Source organism: Erpetoichthys calabaricus, chromosome 2 (genome assembly GCF_900747795.2).
Source record: "Erpetoichthys calabaricus chromosome 2, fErpCal1.3, whole genome shotgun sequence".
In the NCBI taxonomy this organism is placed as follows: domain Eukaryota; kingdom Metazoa; phylum Chordata; class Cladistia; order Polypteriformes; family Polypteridae; genus Erpetoichthys; species Erpetoichthys calabaricus.
In genome coordinates, this window is record NC_041395.2 from 1,294,930 (window position 1) to 1,322,707 (window position 27,778).

The 27,778-nt window shown below is 40.7% G+C and overlaps 1 protein-coding gene across 1 annotated transcript in view; it reads right to left on the reverse strand.

Moving 5' to 3' along the window:
• The window catches only part of LOC114643014 (uncharacterized), a gene marked incomplete at its 3' end in the record, with an annotated part of 1,911,439 nt that overhangs the window by 1,284,484 nt on the left and 599,177 nt on the right, over positions 1–27,778 (reverse strand). Inside the window, exon 5 of the mRNA XM_051923912.1 lies at positions 4,330–4,406. Coding sequence (XP_051779872.1) covers positions 4,330–4,406 — 77 coding nt within the window. The remainder of the gene's footprint in view (positions 1–4,329; positions 4,407–27,778) is intronic.

Here is a 27,778-nt window from a genome sequence, read left to right on the forward strand (position 1 = left end):
GTAATACCACATACATGACTGACACAATTAGAAACAGACAGGGTTAAAATGGAAAAACTAGATCAGTTTCAAAGTTACAGTGGGACATTAAAAAGTCCAGAAAGGACAAAATATATAGAATTTTTAACTCATATAAAATATAATATGCTTTTACAATTCATTATAAGTATATATATTGTCACACACGTACACATGGGGGACAGTTAACAGGTTCAAATACTGATATTTGTCAGCCAAACCAGGGGTTAGCGCTCTCAACTAATTCTCTTCCCTTCTTGTTCCTCTGCAGGTCACCCAAAGACCCAGTCTTTTGATGACATCACCACCAGTCCTCCCACTGTTGATGTCACTTCCGGTCAACACTGATGACATCAGACCCCATACCCAGAATCCATCATACCACCACATCAGTTCCTGTTCCAGCCATCTTGACTCCACCTCTTCCTTCTCTCCACCATATTTAAGGCTTGGTTGTTAATCTGTTAGCCAGTTCCATTTTGTAAAGATGTTTCCTTTATTTTTGCATATTTTGCAGTATACGGGTGGCCATCCTCAAACCTTTTTCGGTCTGTTGTGTGCTTTTTACCATTTTATATATATATATATATATATATACTAGCTGTGTAAGGTCATGCTGTAAAAACCCTGGGGTCCTAGAAACTATTGAAATCATCACAAAAAATGGAAATGTAGAGATGTCAGTTAATTGAAAGGAACTACTCTGGGCATCTTTCTCCTAGGAGGTTTCGTTTAGCGTAACACCTTGCTTGTGTGTTAACAGCAGGAAGAAAAGTAAAATGGGATACCGTTTTGCCGATGTGCTCGCCTCACTTCTGTATTAGCAGATAAGTGAGTGACTCTTTCTTTGGATGTTTCATTTTGTCGAAGTTCTCGCCTCGCTTGCATATCCTCGGAGGTAGAGCCCTTAGCCCGACTCCACCTCTCACTTCTGGGCTGGACAGACAGACAGACAGACAGACTTCCACGCATAGACGTTTATATATAAGATATGAGTGTTTGTCTGTGTCTGTGTGTGTATGAAGCAATAACAGGATGAATTAGTAAGCAGAAGGAAAAGGATTGAATGTAACTCAAAGGTTAAATTAAATATAACTTAAAGCTGAAAGTGCAAGAGGTCTTTGCCTCGTCTTGGACTGCAGCAGAGAAAAGGGGCCTTTGTTGGGCTGGCTGACATCACTGTTAATTTTCTTTGCTCTGGTCCAACATCACTTGGTGTAGATGTCCAGGAAGTTAAAGAGTGCACACCCAATGATGCCTTCAGCTGACCACAACACTCTACGCAGAGCCTTGTTGTCCTGTTGTGTGCTCTTCCCAAACCAGAAAGTAGTGCTTCCTGTCAGAAAACTTTCAATGGTGCATGTGTAGAAGTTCTTTAGTAATTTGTAGGGCTGCCTGAAATGCCTGAGGTGGCCTTCTTTACCAGGATGTTGGTGTGTTTGGACAGGGTTAGGTCCTCTGTGATGTGAACACTGACAGATTTGAAACTGTCCATTCTTCCCGCCTGAGCTCTGTTAACACTGAGGGGATGGTAGTGCCTCTGCTTTTCCTTCTACAATCATCTCTTTTATCTTGCTGACATTCAAGAGAAGACTGTTGTCCTGACACCAATGTGACAGACTCTGTACTTCTGCTCATTGTTATCAGAGGCCAGGGGGTTATTTTCCGTATGTCACTTAAATCATCCAAGATCAGATGCCTCATCTTGGATGAGTTAATGCCGGTGAAACTCATCCGGGATAGTCGGTTTTTCAAACACAGCTGTGTAGTAGATTAGTCGAGCTGGATCTAATCATCCGAGATGAATGTGCGCGCCCATGCTGAGTGAAAAGCCCATATATATTGAGTCGAGAAAACATAATCAGCAAGTCTTTGATAGGCTGTAACAAAATGACAAAAGAACGGGCGCATTTGTTTTCACACAAGCGGAGCAAGACCTTTTATTCGAAGGACATGAAGAATTTCAAGATTTAATATGCACAAGGGGTAACACTGCAAAAGCAGCCCAAACCAGAAAAGACGGCTGGCAAAAATTAAACGCTAAGTACTGTGCATTGTACTTACTGAATGCAGTGTTTAATTTCCTATGTGTCAGATTAATTATTATTTAATATGTCATAATTCCAGATCAAACGTGAGCGCAAGGAGAACATGGGAACAGGTTAAAGTGAAATACAAGAATATACTTCAAACTGGTAAATATTGGTATATAACTATTTAAAGAATTGTTGACATAAAGAATCATATATAATATAAAAAACATTAATTCTAAAGCTAAAAAGAAGGCAGACAAGCAAAAAACAGCTGGAGGTCCACACGTTCCAGACCTCACCCCTGCAGAAGAGTTGGCTCTCCAGCAAAATGCCCATCGCCCTGTTTCTGAGGGCACTCCAGGTGGAAGCTCCTCCTCAGAACCAGCAGCAGGGTGCAGTGGTCACTTCATTTCAGGTAAAGGATGGTCATTGCATATATTTATCCTCCATGTGTGCCATAGGCAGGTTCCATATAGCCCTCTTTTTTTGTTGGGTCAGTTACAGGGAATGTCACCTGTGTCTGACCAACAAGATATTGACGAAGGTCAAATATTTGATGAAAACACTGTGTCTGATTATTCGGATCTGCGTACAATCCAGTGCCCCAATCACATTTGGAAATCCTGGGTAATGAGAATGTTAGGCTGATTGTGAGCTTCTTCATGGAACTGTGGGTGTTTTAGCCTGTGTATTACTTACCTGCAATGGCACGAAACGCCTCTTTTATTGTCTGCACACGCAGGTGTCCAGGAAACACTATGAAAACCCGAAGGAAATCTTTCAGAGCCAAACAGACTTTACGAATTGCCTGGCAAACTGCATTTTTAGATCGATTTTCCACATCGCCCACAGTATATAAAAAAAGTGCCCCTTGCAAAAAACCTCAAAGCAATGCTTACTGTCTGTGTGGTTGTGAGAGTCTGACTTCGCCGAGTTTGACTTTGAATATAAGGTGCTAATAAATCTTTGAGGTACAATATTCCCCCCACAGCTAAAGCGGTATCTTTCGAAATGAATTTCCTCCGGGAGCAATAAAGTATCTTGCCAATCGCGCAAAACCCTCTCTATATGAAATTCTCTTCTTTTAATTTGTGCACCGATATCAACTGGTGGCTCATTCATGAACGGTGAAACCCTGACTGAATGAATTCCATGCACGGACACTGATTAAGGGTGTGAGCTAATCCTTGTTTACATCGAGCAGCTTTGAGGATTTGGATGTGTTGCTGTGACAAAACATTCAGCAAGAGTTTAGAAAAATCAACGGATGCAGGATCATGCGAAATCGACAACAATTACATCTGGCTAAATGAGTAATCCACGTACGAAAAATACCCCCCAGGCCTACCACAGCTGTGTCATCAACAAATTGACAATGATGTTAGATTCAGGAACAGCCATGCAGTCACAAGTATTGATGGAGTTCAGCACAGCCCTAAGTCCCAACTTTCTTGTCTCAAATACAATGACGATGATTAGGTAAAACATGAAACACCATGACTTTGTGCTTAAATTTACTATTTTTACAAACCACTCCTTTAAGACAGAGAAATAAAGATGTGAAGAAGTAAGACTATTAAGAAAGTACAAGGAATGTTTTTGTTTATCTTAATATGACAAAATCCATGAGCTGGGAGGTCATAAATGAAGATCATCTCTTAGAAATATGAGCCAAAATGAAACAGAAGTAAACTAACAAGATTTTACTTTGCATTATGGAAAGATTGACTGACTATGAAACTCTAACACTTGATGCTGAACTCTTCACAGACAGAGGAGTCTCTAGGACTTTCTGGTGCTGTCAAAAAATGAAAAAGCCTCTGGACAGAAGATAAGTGAAGAAAAGTGTAGAAAAGGGCTGACTAGAGTTAGATTTAATTTATCTGAAGTAAGAGGATAAAAGTGTTGGCTTAGACTTATTCATGAATAAATTTAATCAGATTAAAAGAATCACTATGGCATACAACTCGATAGAAATGAAGACAATAAAGAAGACACAGGGAAACTGAAACAGCTTTGTATGTTTGTAACATCTCCAACAAGAGTGAAGAGACAGAGCTGAAGATTAAGAGGGACGGAAGGAAAAAATAAAAAAACAAGAGATGGACGTTATTAAATGAAAATAACATCAGGATGGCAGAGGGGAATAAAAGACGAGAACATGAGAAGAAGAATCACAAAGTGTGAGATAAGACAACAGATCTGCTCAGCCACCGTGTATCTACCACCATTTTAAATGAGTTCTGCCTCCATCTTAGTGCTCAGTAATTAAACGTACCTTTCAGCTTCCACAAGACTTCTGGTTATGAGTTGCTCAAGACTTTGTAAAGCCTCTTTGTACTGTGGAGCTGCAACCTCATTCTGGAAACATTGTCTTATAAATCTGAAGTTAATTCTATCAATCCAGTCCAACTCTGTTGAGATCACATCGTTTGGAAAAGGAGCAAACAAAGAGATGAGGTGCGGAAGGCTGCTGTCTCCTTTCTCAGCTTCATATTGTTGAAATAAGCGACATAAACTCCAAAATGTAAAGTCATTCCAACCACCTGAAAAACTGGAAGGAAACAGAAATGGTCAGAAATCCACAGAATTCAGAAGGCAGGATGTATCCTGTGATTTTTGTCAACAAATTTGTATTAAAAAGCATGAAACTAAAACAGAAAGAGTAAAAAAATCAGTATTTCTCAAAATGGCAATAAAATATATAAAAAAACAAGAATAAAATCAACCTCTGCAAGAGCACAGTGTCCATCTAACTGACCTCCTCAAATCAACTCCACCCTTACCAAACTACCAAAAGTCATCCCTGAAGTATCAGAAATTACTGAAGGCGCTAAAGACTAGCAGGACAGATCAATGAGAAGAAGAAGCAGCAGCAAAACAAAATGGAGAGACCAGAAATGAACACTGGGATTGAGACAAGGAGTGTTGGCCAACCAGCTCCCGAATGATCGTAAAGCAGACTGCCAACTTCTGTATACCAGAGCTACATGACCTGTTGATCTGAGCCTCATAAACTAAGAGCAAATCAAAGAAAGACATTTTCCAGAAATTAAATAAGAGATTCATAGAAGTTGGCAGACTGTTTGCATTATAAATTCTGCAAATTTTCTTAGCTTCTTAGCATACTATGTTACTTTCTTGAAATAAAATGAAAAAAGAAATATAAATAAATAAATAACAACAGTCACAGGAGTCACTGTCTTGATAAGCCTGTTTGGTCTTAAATTAATTTTAATGTCATGATGAATTTTTTGTGGTTATTTTCAGGAAAAAGAAAAAATAAATAAATAAACAAATAAAAAATTAAACTCTGTTAAAGTCCCCTATCGGTTTGCACAGACTTTATCTCATGCTCACCACTCCACCTTCACTCTATTTGAAATCCTGAAGGTTTGTCAGACACCTAACCTGGCCAAAAGACAATCTCTAGTGTCCATTCTCTGGTTTTATAGGTTGAAGGGGGATTGTAGCTAACCCTAACCCTAACCCTAATCCCCACTGACGTCCTTTCATTCCCCAATCAGAGAGCACACAGTGACGCTGCTCATACTGAGCTGACCCCTCCTCCAGGAACTCTATTATTTCCTGAGGCAATTGCTGGCACACACTCTCTCTTCCACTGTCCCATATGCTGTTGTACTCTCTCTGGTAAGTACTACACTCTATTATTTTAAATGTTTGCCCGGGACTTTAGTAAACTGGCATGATCGGCTTCTTTTGAATAAGGCAATGCACCGCTCACACAAGACCCGAACCATTGAGGGTCAGTTATTGCTCAACTAACAAGTAACACGGCTTCAGCCCAGCAACATATCAAGGACTGCTGTGCTGTAATCTCACAGTGGACAGTAACAGAGGATTTTGACTAAAGACACAGTCCAAGGGTTTATTTTCAGTTTATAGTAAGGTGCCATTGATCTTCGACATAAGAATTTATGAAGTCATCTAATGAGAGCAGGCTCATTAAGTCTATTAAATACACCAGTTCACATACACAAAAACTTTCTAAAATCTTCACTTTGTCAAGAGAATGTGCAACATACAGTATTTAATTCTGACCACTAGGTCTTCTGCTAGCAGTGCTACTCGCTCCATTTTCTTGTAACCATTCAGGAGTTCAGTCAGCTTCTGGTCATTTTTCATTTCTAATTTCCCTGCTCCCTCCTCTCTTTTCTGCCTTTCTTCTATGCAGATCTTCTCACGTTTTTCAGTTGGGTGGAGACCATCAATGGACAGGTATTTTCAGGTCCCTCCAGAGACGTTCAGCTGGGTTCAAGTCTGGGCTCTGGTTGGGCCACTGAAGGACATTCTCTGAGTTGTTCCTAAGCTACTCCTGTCTTTGCTTTGTTCTAAGGGTCATCGACCTGCTGGATGGTGAACCCTCAGCCCACTCTAAAGTCCAGAGTGCTCTGAGCAGGTTTTCATTAAGGATATCTCTGAACTTTTCTCCTTTTCAGGTTTCCTTCAACCCTAACTAATTTCCCTATCCCTGCTTTTGAAAGCACACCCAAAGCATGATGCTGCCACCACTATGCTCAAACACTCGCATGGTATTGCACAGCTGATGAGCTGTCTTACTAAGTCCCATGTCCCTCATTTGCTCTGTTTGGTAAGAGAATCAGGGTGATCCCAAACTCATTCCATTTAAGAATTATGGAGGCCACTGTGCTCTTGGGAACGTCCAGTGCTGCAGCCTTCTTAAAATCTGCATTTTAACACAATCCTGTCCCTAAGCTCTGCAGGCAGTTCCTTTGACTTCCTGGTTTGGATTTTGCTAACCTGTGGACCTTCTATGGACAGGTGTGTGCCTTTCCTGCTCATGTCGTCAATCGAATTGACCACAGGTGGGCTCCAAACAAGGTGTAGAAACATCTCAATGATAATCAATAGATCGGATGCAGGGATTCATGTGATATTTCAGTTTTTCATTTTTAGCAAATTGGCAATAATTTCTAAAATCTGGTTTTCACTTTGTGATTCTGGGGTGTTCTGTTTTGCTTGAGGTTAAAAAACTGAATTTAAATGATTTTAGCACAAGGTTTCAACATGACAGAATATGTAATTTTTTTTCTTTGCCTGAAGAAGGGACCTGAGTTGCCTCAAAAGCTTGCACATTGTAACCTTTTTAGTTAGCCAATAAAAGGTGTCATTTTGCTTGACTTCTCCAAATAATACATAAAAGACAACTGACCTGACGCCCATCACTAGACCATCTGCACTTCAACTTCTTTGTCATGTTACCATGTGTACTGGTGGTCTTTCACACACCCTCAGTCTCACATCTCTCTCAGTTTCAAATCTCCTCAGTAACATTTGACTTGTTGTCCATTCTAAGGGGACTGAAATCCCTTTCTATACAAATGGCTCAGCTGTTCGATCACGATGGACATTTTTCAGGAGTGTGTATCCATTTATTTTCTACTCATCTCCATCTCTGGGATTCAACCAAGGTTTTGTTAATGCTAATATTTTTATTTACCGCCACATGCAGATCCAGCTACTGGTGAAGGCAGCAATTGCACTGGTAACTTCAACGTCCAGTCCAGGGCTTTAGTCAGGACGCCACACCACTTGCTTCATTTTATTACATCTGGCATCATTACCTACTGTTTTTAGTCTGTTATTGATTTTCAGTTTGCATTTTGCTTGCTTGTGTGTGATTTGAACATATATTATGTCCTTATTATTATTTATTCATGAACAATATTGTCTTATAGGGTACTTGAACTATTAAACTGACTGTTCCTATGTTCCTATTTCACTTTAAATTTATTATATTTATTTTTGATGTTTTCTGCACAAACTCATATGTGCTTGTGATGGCAGCCGTCTGACTGTTGTTCCTGTGCGTCATAAGTTTGGCCATTGATATCAGTCACCTGATGGTGAAGGATCACATGATCAGCAGAATGCTGTGATTATGCGGTGGGTTTCACTGTAAGACCACTGCCAGACTTTTTACTTTGTTGTCTTTTAATTCTTATTCTGTCTTACAGTTTTTTCTCCTTCACCATTTTATGTCATCAAGGTAGAAGATATTTAGAAACAGTCGCTACCCAGCATGCCCTGTGACCCCAGCCTGACTGAACACATTGAATTGATTTATTTCTCCTGTGCGAGTTTCATGAGTCCAAACCCAATGGTTTGTGTTGTGCTGTGATGGTCCTTTTGACTGGAGAGCCCACAACACAACCTGATTCCTTTGTTTGGGGACAAATCATGTCTGAAACTTGTTATTTCCATCACTCTGAATTGTCATTTCACTAATTACTGTGTTTTAATTACTTGGGAGTGATCAGAATAACACAAAAATACTTCACGTCACTCACCGTACAGAAGCCGTCTTCTCGAGGCATTCTGAAACAAAACACATGAAACTTTCATGCGAGTCACGACTGAATACTGAATCCAATATGACATCAACCTTCTCTACTGACTGTTTGATCAAGCGTCCCAGTGTCCCCAGTGTCTCGCTATACCAGTGTAAGGACACATAGACCTCAAATTTTATCATCTCCAAAAAGTTTTTTTGATCTTCACTTTCCAGTACATGTTGACTGCAGTTAGATTTCTTCTTCCTGTAACATTCATGAAACACAATGTTACAAATGGATCATGTCAACAGAATAATTCACTTCTACATCATATATAAAAAGCAGACCTTTGTATTTGACTGAACTGGTGGCTAACAAACATACATCTTATGGTGTAAAAAGGGTGACTGGGCTGATCCCAGTAACTGTAGCCCAGTAAGCCTTACGTTCATCACAGATGAATTAATGGAAGGTATCATTACAGAGAAGATCAAGCAGCAGATGTGAAAAGCCAGGGGTGTCAGCAAATACTAAACGTTGGGTTCAAATGAGGGAGGTCATGTTTCACTAATATGCTGGAATTCTATAAAGAACCAACAAAAGGCTACGATCAGAGCGGTGCATATGATAGATTAATAGATTTTCAGAAAGCCTTTGATAAGGTCCCACATGAGAGGCTAGTAGTTAAAGGAAACAAATAAGAATTCAGGGTGCTGTGTGTAGATGGGCTCAAAATTGGCTCAAACGCAGAAAGCAAAGGGTGATGGTGAGAGGAAAATTATGAGGATTAGGTGATGTGAAGGTGGTGTCCAGCAGGGGTCAGTGCTGGGGCCACTTCTTTTTTAATACGCTGTACATAAATGATCAGACAAGTGTCATACATGTGTGAGTAGGTGGACGCTGTATGGACCAAGTGAGGGCAATTCCATGCCAGTCCAGAGGATGGAGGGGTGCGCTAAATCACCTTCTGTTGTCTCTGCAGACCAAACACGGGAAAACCTGCCTAATTCAACCTTGAAGACATCACTTCTGGTTCTGTTATATCTCTTCCGGTCCTGGCCTTAAAAGCCGCCATGTTTCCAACAGTAATTCAGTTCAGTTGTGGAACTCGACCAGAGCACATGAGTGCTAATTTCCAAATACCCTCTTGCAGCCAGGTGGAATCTGTGGGTGGCTGCACCCAAACCTTTTTCTTGTGTTGAGGCTGATTATTTTCACACAAGAATAAAATCAATAAGCTGGTTAAGTTTGTAGATGATAGCACACAGATAATGGAGTACCAGCTAAACTACTGAGGGACCTGGAGAGCATACAAACTTGGGCAGACTTGTGGTTGGCGAAATTTAATGTCAGTAAATGTAAAGTATTACATGTAGGAAGTAAAAATGTTAGGTTTGAATACACAATACACAAGGTCTGAAGCTTGATAGCACACCATATAAGAAGGACCTGGGACTCATAGTGGACTGGTCACTGTCTACATCCAGAGAGTGTACAGAAGCCATTAAGAAGGTGTGTTAGGTTACATTTCACAATGTTTGCTCTGCAAAGGAGGTCACACTTCAGTTATTTAATGCTAGAATTACCAGACCCTACGAAAAAACTCGTAGATCCGTCCCACCTTAAATCGCTTCTCACTTCTCCATCATGATCTTTTGTCCTGTAAATGTGTTAATAAGCAGCATGCAGCCTGCTATCACATCCCCCACCGCTGCACAGTTTTCTCAGCTCAAGTCTGTTTGCCTGCGTGTCAGTTGCTTAGAGTTGTATAGAGTGAGAAGTCAAGTAAAATGACACCTTTCATAAATACTATATCGTTATTTGGAACACATGTATTTCATGTGTGTTCCGTGTCTACAACGATCTATGTAAACACATCATTAAAACAGAAATGTTTCTCATGTTTTAGTAATAATTGACAAAATGTAGACATGAAGTTTATAAAGTGTGAAGCCTGAAGTCCAAATATCAAAGAAACACTTTCACAAAAGGTACAAATATAACAGAACTGAGATGCTTTTATTCTTACTATTTTAGAATAAAAACATGCATTTGATTTCAGTCAGTCTGTAACAGCCGGTGTAAATGTGTGAAAGTTGTAAAGGTTAGCTTTGTTTTTTTTTTTTATTCAGTTTCATTCCCTCAGTCGCGTTTACGATTCCACCCTAACCCCCCCTCCCCATTTGACACTGCTGTTTTCATATAAAGACTAGCTCATATGTTATTTATTTTGATCACATTAAGACATGCTATAGCTCGCATGTTATTTATTTCGCCAAGACTAAACCTTCCTGATCTAAACACTAGTGTGGTGTATGTGCCCAAAAAAAGTCTAACTGCATTCTCGTACCATTGCTCGTGTACTAAAGTGTCAGTAGGTATTTTTCGTGACATTACACGTGTAATTTGTGAGCATGCCCTTGATGATCAAACAGAGGAAGCTCTGCAGTTCACTTGTGACTTTATGCTATAGATCTGGCTCTTACATACAAAGGACAGTGCATGTGCCCAAAACATTAACATTTATATGTTACTTACATAAAAGCCAGAGCTAATGTTATTTACCTATTTACCTTGAGTTATTTACTTACATGACGAGGGTTCTACATCGGATCAAGAATGTACTTTTGCCATCGCTGTACTTTGTATATGTACATGGGAAGCACTGCACTCGTGACTTTACACTGTAGGAAGTAAGTAAATAAATAATGGTAAATAGGTAAATTGAATGTTATTTACCTTGAGTTGTTTATTTACATGACAACGGTTTTACATCGGATCTGGCTTTTATGCAAGTAACATATAAATGTTAATGTTTTGGGCACATGCACCGTCCTTTGTATGTAACAGCCAGATCTACAGCGTAAAGTCACGAGTGTAGCGCTTCCCATGTACATATACAAAGTACAGCGATGGAAAAAGTGCATTCTTGATCCGATGTAGAATCGTTGGCATGAGTTGTGTGTACCTCTGTTATAGCGCATCTATGTGAAAACAGCAGTGTCAAATGCGCGGGGAGGCGGAGAGTTGGGAACGTGAATGCGGCTGAGAGAATAACAGAATAGAAAAAAACAAAGCTAACCTTTATAAGTATCATAAATTACACCGGCTGTTACAGACTGGAATCAAATGTATGTTTTTATTCTAAAATAGTAAGAACACGAGCAGCTCAGTTCTCAAAACAGACTCGCCCAGGATCGAATTCGTGAAGATTTGATTACAAGTTAGCAGCTGATACAGTTGCGCCACCGAAGCTCTCCTAACAATTGTGTGTCAATGTCACAGGTAAACGCGGGTTGTTTTTCTGCAGTTATATTTTTGAATAAATGTGCACTTGTTTTGTTATATTTGTACCTTTTGTGAAAGTGTTTCTTGGATATTTGGAAATCAGGCTTCACAAATTATATACTTCATGTCTACATTTTGTCAATTATTACTAAAACATGAAAAACGTTTCTGTTTTAACGATGTGTTTACATAGATCGTTGTAGACACGGAACACACATGAAATGCATGTGTTCCAAATAACGATATAGTATTTATAAAAGGTGTTATTTTGCTTGACTTCTCACTCTATACAACTCCAAGCAACTGACACGCAGGTAAACAGACTTGAGCTGAGAAAACTGTGCACCGGTGGGGGATGTGATAGCAGGCTGCTTGCAGTTTGCTGCTTGCTGCTTATCAACACATTTACAGGACAAAACAACAAAAACAACATTTATTTATATAGCACATTTTCATACAAAAAAGTAGCTCAAAGTGCTCAAAAGACGCTGATGGAGAGGTGTGAAGCAATTTAAGGTGGGACGGATCTATGAGTTTTTTTGTAGGCTCTGGTAATTCTAGTGTTAACACAATGATGAGGCCTCATCTGCAGTACTGCATGCAGTTTCCATCTCAGGGCTACAAGAAAGTAAAAACAGCGCTGGAGAAAGTCCAGAGAAGAACGACTGGGCTCACTCCAGGACTAACAGGTCTAAGCTTTAAGGAGAGACTGAAGGAGCTGAGCCTTCTCAGGTTAAGTAAACAGAGATTAATAAGGGACATGTTTGAAGTGTTTAAAACAATAAAAAGAATAATTACAGTTGATGAAGATAGTTACTTCAAAATAAACACAGAGAGATATTCAGAAACTTGTTACGGCAGATTTGACAGAAATGTCAGGAATTGTTTTTCACACAAAGAACCTCAGATGCATAGAATAAATTACCAAATAGTGTATTAGACAGTAGGAATGTTTAATTCTTGACTTGATGTTATCTTTGACAATTACAGTAGGTGAATAGAATGGACAAGCTTGTTGGGCTGAATGGCCTGTTCTCATCACAACAGTTCTTTACATGTGTGAAATAGGACACAAACAACAATAAATATTTGGGGCACTACCTTGGTGACTCCATGTAACTGAATGAGAAAATACAAACTAAACACAGTAAATGTGAAGTAGTCTTTACAGACCAGAGTTCTAAATAGGAAGTGAACCAAGATGGCTGATCCCTGGGTTACGAGTTCAATTGGCAGGAAGGGGAGAGTCCAGGTGGATGGACATGAAAGGTGTGTCAGAGATGGAGTGACTGTTAATCTTCCATTCTGCAGAAGGAGGAGAAGAGATGGCACTGGTACACAATACCAACCTCTGGTCCAGTGAGTAATTACTATCAAGTCCTTAAGCTGTCTTCCATGTGCACATGCATAACACATGACACATGATATGGAGTCTTAACAAAAGCAGGACAGGTCTGAGGCCTTTAGAAATAAGCCAAGGACCAGGCCGGGATCTTCACTAACCTACCCAGTAGAGGCACACCTTAACACAGCTGGGCCCTAAATAGTTCCCACTGGCTTCAACCACAGCAGGTCCCAACAATGGAGAGCTAGCAAAACAGCTTGATATGTCTACAATTGTAATCTATGAAAAATCCCCACAGCAAGGAGGATAACTATCTACACCTTCCTTGTAACATAAAGGATCAATTGATCAATATAAAATAAAAATGTATTCATAAAACAAACAAAAGGATTCACCCAAAAGGCACAATCAGCAGAAAACCAAATACACAATCTGTAGGCAGAATCCAAGAAAACAAGGCAAGAAGTAATAAAAAACCCAGAAAATCTAAATAGAACTAAATGCTTATAAATCTCTCTATTATAAAAACAAATCTTGGGAAGAAAGATGAGACATGATTTTCACCGAGACACACGGGACTTTGTGCCAAGAGATTTAATCCAGGGCCGGAAATAAAAGACAAAAAAAGACAAAGAGCAGATGACAAAGTAGAATGTCGTAAAGAATTCAAAAATGTTGGGTCGATACACATGTAGAGCAGGTTAGAGATAATAGAAGTACTAAAATTTGAAAGTCTCAAACAAATGATAGTAAATATTGCATTAGCACAAACAAATGGAAATTATTACTCTGTGAAATAACGGAACAGCGAAGGGAGAAAAGTAGTGTTTCTTCCCAATGAAGAGGCATATCCACGAGAATTAAAAGATGAGATTGTTGTTGACCCCGGACCGTCTCGCAGGGACTTTTAACATGAGATTCTTTCAAGTCACGTCATACTTACAACCTTTGCAAGCAAGTCCCATGAGACAGTGACTTTTGCCATTAGATTCTTTCAAGTCATGCCCTACTTACAACCATTTTCAAATAAGACCACATTCATCTAACCTCTCAGTTGTGTAAAGGCTTTTATTAGACACACGTCCTGTGATCTCTTATAAATTTTATCAGGACAATAATTTTATACGTTCTAGATGACACGTCGAAGACTAAGCGAAGAAGAAAGAGCAGTCAATCAAAAAGAGACCCAAAAGCATTGGAGAGAAAAGAATGCAAAAAAGAACAATAATAATTTATGTGCAAATTCTGAAAATAAGGAAAGTAATAATCAGCCTAGACCAAGTGGAACTGAAAACCTTGCAGGTCCAATCGGGGTCAGAAATAAAAGACAAAGAGTAAAAGACAAAGTAGAACTTTATAAAGACGTTAAAAAACATTATTGCAATACACCCTCCAGCAGGGGCATCTGTAATAGAAATTTACTTCAAATTAAAACAAAAAATATATCAGCAGTTCAGAAAGAAGCCTGCAGTTTTGAATGCTGCTTACTGAACATTCGCTCTCTTGGCACTAAAGCTGTTTTGGCAAATGATATTATATGAAGTACAAAATCTGATCTGTGTCTTCTCACTGAAACCTGGCTTAGTAAATGTGACACTGTCCCCCTAGCTGAGGCGTCACCAGATGGATACTCGTTCCTTCATAAGTCTAGAGATTCTGGTCGAGGAGGAGGCCTTGGAATAATTCACTGTAACAAAATGCAAATCACTTCTAAAAATTTAGGCAACTTTACATCCTTTGAAGCATTCATTTTAAATATTAAAACAGATTCCAACACAATTATAGTGCTAGTCTATAGACCACCAGGGCCGTATTCATTGTTCATGTCTGAATTTAGCAACCTTTTATCTGACTTGGCTATAAATTATGATCACGTAGTACTGATGGGGGATTTTAATGTACACATTGATGTGGAAACTGACACTTTTAGCAAATGTTTTACTTATTTGTTAAATTCAGTAGGATTTTGTCAGAATGTCAAAGGTCCAACTCATAATCATAACCACACATTAGATTTAATTATAACTTACAAAGTTGAAATTCAAAATTTAAATATTACTCCATTAAATGAAGTTATTTCCGATCACTACTTGATTACATTTGATTTAGTCCTGCCCTTGCCAACACACTCCCAGATTAAAACAAAGACAGTGCGACATATACTGTAGATTGTAATTCTGCTTCAAAATTTATAGATACTTTGAGTAAGTCGAGTGTAATTGTGGAAAACCATTTAGATCAGTTAACATCAAATGTAAACGTGGAAAACAATTTAGATGAGCTAACATCACATTATAATGTGATCTTGAGAGATGCTCTGGACACAGTGGCTCCCCTTAAAGCAAAAGTGATCAAAGCACATAGAAACTCTCCCTGGTTTAATGAAAACACTCGAGCTCTTAAATTAGAGTGTCAAAAACTGGAGCGCAGATGGAGAACAACAAAGCTACATGTCTTTCAAATTGCATGGACAGAGAGTGTTAACCCTTTAACCGCCAACTCCCTAAATATTCCCCACGCCGGGCGAAATCTGAACAATTTTCGGTTTTTTACTTTTTTACATTTATTCAAGCAGTATTTACCACTAAATGTTGTGCAAGTTCTAGAAATGGGCAAACACATAATAAAACACAAAAATGTACATTTTGTCAGGCTTCTGGATTTAGTGTCTACTACAAAACGGAACAGTCAAAAGCTATCGAAGTAGTTCGGTCAATCATAGTTTTATTCCCAGTATTTGAGTTTGCTGTGCCACAGGCCAAAGCAGGGAACTGCACAAAGTCCTGGATGCTGGGACACTTTGAGCAGAAGGTCTTGATGTCTCTACGCTGACCCTTCTTTGAACATACATGACAGCGTGCCTGTGGCTTGGTCCAAGTTGTTGTTGGTTCGAGTTTGTCCGGAAAGTGACGATCTGTGAGCCTCACCACTGCCTCTACTCTATCTGCATGTTGTTCCTCACCAGAGAAAATGAAGTCTGCAATGACGTCATGTTCAAACTGCAGAAATGTTTTTGTGCCTCCTTTTTTCTGGTACAGAATGTGAGCATTCAGCATTGCCATTTGGAGCAGATGAACTGATAACTTTTTATACCACTTCATAGTTTTTCTTGCAGCCAAATAGGGTTCCAATACTTGGTCCTGCTTGTCAACAGCACCCATGTTGCTGTTATATTCAATGATGCATTGTGGCTTGTAACGGACATCAGTAGGTGATGGGCGTCCTCTTCTGCGGGGAGCCTCCTGCACAGACTCATTGTGCTGAGTTGTTAGCATGTGAACATCTTTCTTGTCTCGAAATTTCAGGCACAGCAATGGGCCACTGCGGTATGCAATGTGCTGACCCGGTGCTGGCGCTGAATTGCGAACTTCTGGAGGGACCCTGTTAGAACGAATTGTGCCACATGCTGTAGTTTTACGATGATGAAGGTAATGGAACAGCCTACAACTAGAGTACCAGTTATCCATCCAAATGGTGTACCCATTGTCCAATAGTAGTAGGGCAAGGTACACAACAATTTTCTCTGAAAGTCCAAAGTCCTTACATTCGTCTGGCAACACTGCTGAAATACTACTCATAGGATCCTCTTTGCCAGTGTATACACGAAATCTATAAATGTAACCTGAATTCTCAGCTCAGCAAAACATCTTGATACCAAACCGTGCCCTTTTCAATGGTAGATACTGTCGAAACTGTAAGCGGCCCTTCCACAACAATAAACTTTCATCAACTGCAACTGACGGGCCTGGTACGTAGGGCAACTGAAATGTTTCAAATAAATGGTCAATCAAAGGACGTAGCTTGAACAAGCGGTCACGGTTTGGATCTTTCTTATCTGGCTCATTGCTGTTGTCATTCAAATGAAAGAATTTCAGCAGCAAAGAGAATCGGTTACGTTTCATGATAGCTGCAAAAATAGGTGTTGCATACATAGGATCTGTAGACCAGTACATTTCAATATCTGGTTTTCTGATTATTCCCATCAACATCAAAATCCCAATGAATTTTTTCATTTCGTTTTCATCAGTGTCTACCCAAGCACGAACACGGGAATGTGGAGTTAAATTGGGTTTTTTCTCAATAAACTGTGCTGCATACAGATTTGTCTGATGAACAAAATGTCTGATCAAGTCACGTGACACAAACAGCTCATAAAACTGCTCAGCAGTGTAATTGTTTACATCAACAGTAAATCCACACGTTGCCTCAAACGGAAGCAGAAATGGTAGTTCACCACGGGCAGCAGTCCAGTTGAGATGTTGGGGATACACCCACTCATCGCCATCATCCAATGCGTCGTCATTCACAGTATCATGCAGCGCACGTTGCTGCTCATCATTGTTGCTAAAATCTTCTTCAGAACTGCTACAATCATGATCAGAATTATTGTCCAAAATCGCCTGCAAAACCTCACTTGAAGTCAGTTTACGTTTCGCCATATTCATAGCTTTCACTTCCGAATCACATCACGTGACCGGCCAATACAACCACAGAGTTGTCGAAATACAATGTAGTAATAATACCCACACCAAACCGTCAGTTATACTACGCGCCAGGCATTCACATAACCATAGGCAAATGTGCCGGATAATTCCGGCAGTAAGGTGTCAGCAATAACGCTACGATGCCGGATATATCCGGCACAGGGCGGTTAAGAGATTAATAAATATAAAAAAGCCCTCTTTAAAGCTCGCTCAGAATACTATTCTACAATAATAGATAGCAATAATAAAAATCCTTGGGTACTATTTAGAACAGTGGCTAAATTAGCAAATGGAAATTCAGATCAACAGTGCAAAATACCAACAGATATTAGCAGTACAGACTTTATGAACTTCTTCAATGAGAAAATTAAAAATATAAGATCCCAGATCTCTGCATCACACTACAAACCAAATACTAGCTTAGTAGACCCTGTCTCACATTGCATTCAGCACTTTAATAATTTTAATCCTGTAACTGAGCAGGAAGTCTTAAGTTTAATTTCTAAAATGAAGCCCACTACTTGTTCCCTAGATCCAGTGCCAACAAAACTAGTAAAAAGTGCAATGAATGTTCTTGCAGCGCGTAATCTAAACATTATCAGTAGTTCATTATTGTATGGCATAGTACCTGATACACTAAAAGTGTCAGTCATTAAACAGTTACTTAAAAAGTCAGACCTAGACCCACACATACTAAATAATTATAGACCTATTTCAAATCTACCATTTCTCTCTAAAATACTAGAAAAAGTAGTCGCCAGTCAGCTTCAGGTACACCTTACGCATTACAATTTATTTGAGAAATTCCAGTCTGGTTTTCGCATTGGTCATAGTACAGAAATGGCACTAACACGGGTTGTAAATGACATTCTGATATCCTCTGATGAAGGAAACTCCACTGTAATTATGTTGTTGGACTTAAGTGCAACATTTGACACCATCGACCATTCTATTTTACTGCACAGGCTAGAAAATGATGTTGGGCTTACAGGCACCATGCTCTCTTGGTTTAGTTCTTATTTATCAAATCAATTCCAAAATGTATAGAAATGTGCTGACAGGACTCCATCATTACACACAGAAGTTCAATATGGTGTCCCGCAGGGCTCAGTACTGGGACCTTTACTGTTTTCACTTTACATGCTTCCACTGGGATCTCTCATTAGGAAACATCATGTTAATTTTCACTCGTATGCAGATGACACCCAGTTATACCTTTCATTTAAATCAAATGAAGTTTCTCCGATGTTGTCTTTAATTAGTTGTGTTAATGAATTAAAGGAGTGGATGAATGAGAACTACTTGTCTTTAAATACAGATAAAAAAGAGATGTTAATTGTTGGAGGGAATGACGCTGATCATAACAATATTTTGTCATCATTTAACTCAGTTGGAATCCCCATTAATTTTACTGAATCAGCCCGCAATCTAGGAGTTATCTTTGATTCTAGCATGTCATTTAAAGCGCATATTACAAAGTTGTCTAAAACATGTTTCTTCCATCTTAAAAATGTTAGGAAATTAAGGCGCTTTCTAAATAAACAGGATTCTGAGAAAATAATTCATGCATTTATGTCTAGTAGGATTGACTACTGCAATGAGGTGTTCACTGGATGTTCAAACTGTTCTTTATACAGCCTCCAGTTAATCTAAAATGCGGCTGCAAGAATTATTACAAGAACAAGAAAATACGAACACATAACTCCAGTTCTTAAATCCTTACACTGGCTCCTGGTTAAGTTTAGGGCAGATTTCAAAATCCTTCTTTTAACATATAAAGCATTAAATGGCCGAGGTCCGGCTTACTTGTCTGAACTTATCATGACTTACAAACATGAGTACACATTAAGATCTCAAGATGCCGGTCTGCTTATGATTCCAAGGATTAATAAAATAACTGTGGGAGGTCAAGCTTTTAGTTACAGGGCCCCTAAACTGTGGAATGGTCTGCCTGCTACTATAAGAGATGCCCCTTCGGTCCCAGCTCCCGGTTGAAGACTCTGTGGCACCCGGCTGGGTTTGTCGCCCGGCCGGAATGCCCAGGAGGAGCGGAGGAGGGCTTGTGCCTCCTCCAGGACACAAGGGGGCATCCTCCCTGGTTGCCTTGGGGACCACGGTTACAGAGCTTGGAAGCTCAACAATGTAGGGGCCCGTGGTCACCGCCAGGGGGCGCCCCGATGCCTTGGGAGCCCTGGACCTCAGTACTTCCACCACACCGGGAAGTGCTGGGGGGAAGAGTATTGGGGACACCCGGTGGACTTCCGGATACACCGACAGATAACGCCACACAGGGGTGTGGCTACAGAAGCCCTTAGGATGCAGCTGGAGCCCATCTGGGGTGTATAAAAGGGGCCGCCTCCCTCCAGTCAGGGCAAGAGTCGGGTGGAAGAGGACGAAGCTTGGTGGAGAGGAGTGGAGGCAGACCAGAGACTGTGAAAGGCATTGTGAGTGTGGTCAGGACTTAAGGGGTGATTGGTGCTGAGGCACTGTAAATAATGTACAATAAACGTGTGTTGGGTGAAAATATGATGTCTACCTGTCTGTGTCCGGGCTGTTCCCCACAATGGCATCCCAGATGGGACTCTCTGCCTGGTACAAGGCAGGGACCCCAAACAAATAATTTTGTGGGCAGTCCGGAGCAGCAGGTTAGCCCACACACGCGCCGCGGGAGCGGTTCACCTCATGGCATACCACCAGTTCATTAAACGGCCGTATTCCCCTGGTACGGAGTGAAGATCAAGGTCATTGCTGGAGTGCAGCAGACTCCAGCAGGCACACTCTCACTAAGGACGTCCAAGGCAGCAGTGCGACGAGGACGGCGATATGGAGGGATGAGACCCGGGAGGTGAGTATCCTGCCTAATGACGATTGGCCCCGCGGGGGCAAGCTTACCTTTTGTGTTGCAGGCAGGGATTGCCTGGGTCTGCGTCAGTATCAGAGAGATGCTGTGCCTCAGGCTGTCGTCGGTGCCAAAGCGGCAGCATGCTGTGCCACGAGAAAGGAGTTGCTGCAGCTCGATAAGCAGCAGCTGCTGCTAGATTCCAGGAAGGCACGTCACCGCACCAGGAAACAAGGAAACAAAGCCAAAATGTCCACGAACCGGAAGTCACTCCCAGAGACTGGCTCGGGATTGGGCAGTGTGTCCTGCGTGTCCGCCGATGATTGGATGGAGGCGGGCACAAGGAATGTCAATCCCGGGCTGAGGAAGGACCCGACGGGGCCGGTGGAGAGGTTCCACAGAGAGCAGCCGGCGGATTTGCCTGACGAAAAGGTATGGCAACCGCCGACTGACAATCTGTGCTTGCTCATGGCTCTGTGTGAGTTGGAGGAATGCCTCCAGCCCGCGGAGTCGTTGTTTCAGGTGGTGCGCGTCCTCCGGAGAGGATTGAAGGAGCTGGAGGTGAAGGCAGCCACGTCGGTGATGTCGCTGCGACAGTGGGCGGATCGGCGCGGCGCTGGAGGCTTCAGCCAGAGGGACACGGCGGGGATAGTGAGACCGACCCCGTAAAGAGAAGGGGAGATCCCACCGATGGGGACTGTGATGTCAGTGATCAGAACCATGTCGGTGGGTCTCCGACAGCGGATGCAGTGGTGCATGCTGCTCGCGAGGTGAGGGGAGCAACAGCGAGAGGGCAGAGCGGACAGGGGCTGATGAGTTCCCTGGGTCCTAGTGCCCGACGCCCCGAGCCCGCAACAGTCTCTCGTCGTTCTGCATGGACACAGACGGGAACGGGGCTGCGTGTTTGTCATGCGCAGACTCAAACCGTCAGGGTGTCCAAGAGGGAAAGGAGGGATCGAGGAAAGAGTGCCGATTCCTCCAACAGGAAGGGACGTGCAGCTGGGTGCGCACGTCCATTGAAGGGCCACTCCCCAGAGCGGAATGGAGAGAAAAGCAGGCGGTCCCGTCAGCTGGAGGGAAATGCAACCCGCGGAGGAGCTTCTGAACAGGTAAGTTCCGGGGTCCTTGTAAAAGGGGGGAGCGCTGCCAGTGCGTGGCACAGAGGGACGCCAGGGAAGGGTGTCCAGGCAGCGGCTCTGCCCCCGTATCTCTGTGTGTTGCAGGATTGGGCCCGGGACGAGCAGTAGGACCTGCTTCGTGGGAAGCCAACCCTCATTGGACGGACCGTCTGGCAGGACGACATTTCGCTGGCGATGGGGCAGCCTCACAACCGGCGAAGGCTGCGGAGGCACGAGCGGCACAGAACAGAGGGGCGCGACGGCCTCGGAGAGGGTGCCGAAAAAGAGAGTTCCAGGGTGCCGGAATGGACCCTGGACAAGTAGTAGGACCTACTTCGGGGTTGAACCACCCTAATGGGGTGTGTCGCTCGGACCAACAGGTCTTCGCTGGCGTTGGGGCACTGTGGCACCCGGCGGGTTTTGTCGCCCGGCCGGGATGCCCAGGAGGAGCAGAGGAGGGCTTGTGCCTCCTCCAGGACACGAGGGGGCGTCCTCCCTGGTTGCCTTAGGGACCACGGGTACAGAGCATGGAAGCTCAACCCTGTAGGGGCCCGTGGTCACATCCAGGGGGCGCCCCGATGCCTTGGGAGCCCTGGACCTCAGTACTTCCGCCACACCGGGAAGTGCTGGGGGGAAGAGTATCGTGGACCTCATTTAAAAGATTCAACATGTTGGGACTCAAAAGAAAAAAATTGTTTAAAAAAATTTCCTAAAGCGTTCATTCAATCAACAGATATGTCTAAAGCTAGCTTTCCAGAATATCGCCAAAGAGATAATTGTTACAAACAACACACTTATCACGGAAAGAAAGATGGTAAAATTGTGATGATCGATAATTCAATGATTGTACCATATAACTGTATTTGCTCAAACGGTTCGATTGTCATATTAATGTTGAGTATTGTGCATCGGTGATTAGTATTAAGTACATTTGATGGAATTGCCAATGCACAGTCGAAGTCATTCTGTTGAATTATTACCAATTCTAGAAATACAAAATTATTGGCTTATTTTGAACTTAATAAAACCGACCTAAATGCAAAAGCATATACGTATCCGCAAATTCCTCAACACTACACATGACAGAAACAAAAAGGAGTGTGGCATCTAAGAAAAATGAATTGCAAAAGTGTTGCTCGATTAAATATTGTATCACCAAAAGTTATTGAATGGTTTCATTTAAAATTGTTGTTACTTGGATTGAAAGGGGTTACGTCGTATAAAGATATTCTAACTATAGATGGAACTATATATGGTACTTTTCAAGAAGCGGCACTACCAGCGATAAGAAAGGTAATGTAGTACATATTCTGTGAATAATATTAGAGGCTGAATTTCATTTCTCCTGATAATTGTTCTAATATTGTAAGCTGTGTTATTCATGGACTGCTCAACCTGTTTGATGTGCAGCTGGGAAAATCGCAACTTTGATTTCAAAATCCTCCTCTTTACACTTAACGGAAGGCTTAGTTTTATTTTCTTTCTGATCTTTACATACAAACCAGAGCACATATTATGATTCTCAAGATGGCATCCTACTAATGTTTACTAAAACAAACAGTAGAGTAGGAGCTGCCGATTGACCTGCCTCCTTCTCTAAGAGATGCCAGTTCAGTTTCAGAAGGAAAACTCACAACTTTAGTCTGGCATACCCTGACTAGAGCTGCCCATTAGCTGTGCTTACTGCACCTCTGTTTGGTAGTCATCAGTTTATGAATGTAAGCAATACAATAATTATGAACCATTACTAACACATCTCTATTCTGTGTTTCTTCTTAGGTGTTCTGCTGTGACCATCTGTTCATGGGAAACACAACTGGAACCCTAAGAATATGAGGAAGAATAGATTCTGCCATCTTATTAGACTGTCTGGCACAAACTTCTTCTGTGCAATGACCAAGAGGGGGTGACCTGATAGTTGTGCAGAGTCTCTGGCACTGTATTCTCTTTAAGAGAAGTTATTCTGGAATGTAATTTCTACTTTTTATGTTGATGACATTGAAATGTTGTTACCAATTAAATGATACAGAACTGAGATTAGTGAAAAGTGTTTTCAATTTAGAAAAAAAATGTTTTATGTATTGGGTAGTAACTTAATGAACAGTAAGGCAACACCGATGATCCAGAACAGAAAGGCCTTTAGGAATTTTAGTTTGGCAGAATTCATCAACACTTTAAATCTGTTTAAAAGATAATGCCTCAGCTTTGGATGTCACATTTCTAAATTTTCAAATGATGCCTTTGCTAGGCTTTATTCAGACGCGACCCTGAATGGATAGATGGATTCAATAATTAAACATGTACTACAAAGATTTCTCAATGTTCCTTAAAAGTTTTGAAGAATCGGCGTTCTAAGCTTTCAGCTGGTTTGGCATTTATTAAAGAGCTTATTGTGTGGCCATTGATTAGGTGTTGAAAGAAAAGGAGGGACAGGAAATGGGTGTTGGTATGTTTGACAGACACAGTACTGCTGTAATAAATTATTTAATTGAGGGTCACGCACATCCCAGCAAGCATCTTGCGGGAGGCAGGAACAATCCCTAATATGCTTCCGTATGACACTCATACGGTGGGCTATTACACATGTTTTCATGGTGACTTTGATATCTGACCACTTCTTTTTTCTTTCGGGTACTGTGCGACTTTCTAAACTTTAACTTTTCAGTGTCTCTGCCATTCTGTATCACTCAATCAACTTCTTTTTTATGTTTATACCACTGCTTAAGCCAACAAATAGTAAGTTTTTCCTTGCCTCCATGTCTTATTTACTGAAATTCTTTTTTTAACATGCTTTTGCCATTGTCTTTTAATCAAACACTGAATGGAAGGTGATATTTATATTGATTTGCATATTAAAATATGCAAAATTCTGGGTGAAGTTGGGGTGGGGTGAGGTGATTGACATATGCATTACATTTCATGCTGACTGGGATTTAGGTAGCAGAAGTGCGTGGAAGTTGGCTTACACAAGGTTTTGTGCATCTGAATTTTTTGTGCATACGCACATTTCCACTTCTGTCTGTACGCCGTGTTATTATGTGAATTCTACATGCAGTGTTATACATGAGGCCCCTGGTCTTAAGTGGCTGTGATGAAGTTCTCAGGTTATTATTACTACTACTATTACTACTACTAAAGTTGAGTAGCAGCAAAATTAAAATTAAACAATCAAGGCTTCAATTTTATGCTGCGGATGCAGTGATAAATGCTGATTTAATTCAAGTCATAAGCATTTCCCAAATGGGCTCATATTAAAGATTGAGTTAAAACTCTAAAAATGTCATCCTCCACCATCTCTGACATGATTAATAACACTCCTCACATTTGTTTCAGTCATATTTTGAGGAACTCCTTGTTTGATCACTGGCTGGAAATACTCTGACATGCTTTGAATTGATATTGACATTAACTTCTTTTTATACACTGACAAGAACACAGTAAGCAGCATTGCATTTTATTCCAAAAAAATGTAAAAAGCATTGTATTTTGTGGCATGAAAATACATTTTTATCAAATCGCAAAAGATTAATAATGATACAAATAAAAATAGTAATGATAAATAAAAATAAAAATATGAAATGAACAATAACACAAACAATAATAACAGTAATAATAATACTACTAATGATGCCAAAACAGTATATAATCTTAAAATGAGTCTTTCTTGTGGTTAAAGCACAGTGAAAGTCACAATCCAATGTCACAGTTGGGACAATAATTGCGTGTTTCTTTTCAGATTTTCTTTCCAGATTTGTCAATTTTCGAACAGCACACTGCACAGGTATGATTTGGATTTTTTTTCTGTTGGAGGTATATAATCAATTAAATGTCTACCAATAAGATGCTCTGGATTGATCCACAATGTGCTGGGTGGACTGCGTCTCTTTAGCAGTAGTGTGGACGGTGGATGTGCGACAATGATTTGTTCTACAAGCTGGCATGAAAGTTTGCATGAGACTCGGGGGGGGGGGGGGGGGGACATAAAGGTGCTCAAGAATAATATAAAGAAGGATATAAATGATATAATGAAAAAGGACATACCCAAGACAAACTGCTTCAGGATATTTAAGACCAGGAAAAACGTTTAAGTAATAACTTTGAGGCAGCCTTTAAAGGTATGCTACAAAAAATTGAGGAATAAATACAGGAAAATGCATCTAAGGTTGAGAATAAACTTAGAGCACTTGGCGCTCAGTTGGAAGACGTTAAGCAAACGTTCACAACTCGTATTGAAACAGCTGAACAACTGGCATCTACAGCTGACGGAAAAGCAATGGCTGCAAATTCCGAATACAAAGTACTCGGAGACAGACTTGAGAGAATCGTGAAAGTCCAAACCCAGTGAAATTCATAACTGAACTACTGTATTCTCTAAAATAATTGGAGAGGACTTCAAATTAGACATAATATAGTTATTAGACCATAATATAGTTATACATATATATAGGCCATTGTTCTTTTCTTTCTTTTCCTAAGTTTTCTCACAGCTCCCAAAAAAATAAAAATAAAAACGTATATTTAAAAAGTCACGTACATCCTAAACCAACAGGATTATCAATCAAGTTGTGCATATCCTGTTAGCGACTAGGTGTAACCAATCATGTTAAAAGTTTTCTGAATTTGTAATGAATTCCTTTTAAAAATAATTGACCTAATCAATGAATTGTATAAATATAGCGCTGAGGACATTTTTTCCTTTGTAGCAATGTGACTAGCATGTGGCTAATATGTAATACACTTGTTACCTCTTCAAAGATTTAGATAAAGAATAATGATCGACACTTTCTCCTGCCTGTGTTTTATTGCTTAAATTGGGGCATTCCAGTGGGGGGTGGGGGGGTGGTGTCTGTATGTACTAAATTTTCTTCCACAGTTTTTGGCGCCTTAACGTGGGGCTCCAAGGTTCACCTGGTGAGGGAACCCACTCAGACCTGGAACCTCAAGAAGAAGAAGCCAGAAAATAGCATCTGGTGGGACCAGATCCGGCAAACTTTAGGACTGGCCTGTTCCTGGTCCACTGATAGGGTTTTTTTTTTTATAGATCGTGCACAAGGGGGGGAGTACAATTTAAAAAAAAAAAAAAAAAAACTCAGCGGAGTAAAATAATCCAGGCTCCTATCGGTGGCCAGATAGGACCAGTATCGGATTCAGTCCCCTGTCAGTGGCTAGATAGGGGTAAAGATCGGGGCTCCAGGGATATATATATATATATATATATATATATATATATATATATATATATATATATATATAAAAATGTATGTGTGTATAGAAATGAGGTTATGCTAAGCCGGCATTTGAGTGAAATAAATAGGTAAATAAAAAAAAAAAAAAAAAAAAAAAAAAAAAAAAAAAAAAAAAAAAAAATATATATATATATATATATATATATATATATATATGTATGTATGTATTTTTATGCATATATATAGAGAGAGAGAGAAATAAATATAAGTAGGACAAGATAAATATATGTGTGCAATGATTTAAGGGTGATATTCAAAGTCTGATGTGAAAGGAATGGTGTGTGAATTTGAAAAATGCCTTCCAGAATTAATATAGGTACCTAGGAATAACAACATAGAGCTAAATTTGATATTTGTATGTATTTAAAATAGGTGTGGGCTCCAATTAGACGTGATTGGGAGAATATAAACTGTGGGAAAAGGCCAAGATAACAGTTTAAAATAAACCTGGGTGGTGAAAAAGAGCGAGTGTATGCATTGTGGTTGGCCAACGTGTATGTTTCAATGAAGAAAGTTTACTGAGGATGGAATAGGTAGGTGGAGTCTGAGAAGCGAGAATAAACTTACATTTTAACCTGCTGAAGTTTGTTCCATCAGTGATAATAATCTATATATATAATTCACTAAGCCGCCGCCAGCGCAAGCAGGACACCCATGAAAGCACGCAGGAAGGAGCCACACCCACCAACTCTAAGACCATTGGATATGACGAAAACTCGCAGAGCCATGCCCACCAACTCGGACGCAGCAACTCACAAAACACGGCATCATTTATGTTTGTCTGTGCTAGAGTCCACATGCACCTTTGAGCCACGTTGACTGTTCATAGAGGCAGTTTGCGAGGGGTATCCCATGGGATCCTTAAAACAATCCTTTAAAACTGAGGTTAAAACACAATGAAGGAAGCAGTCTTTAAAAACCAATAAGCCCTGTGCCTCTTTTTCATTAGCGTCTCACCTGCTTCACTGATGCAGGCCCTGCAACAGTCAAGACGCTCTCTCAGTAGCTGACCTTCTCTGTGCCTGACTCCACTACTGTCAGTCGCATGATTAAAAATGGCCTTTTGAAGGGGAGCTATGGACGCGCTATA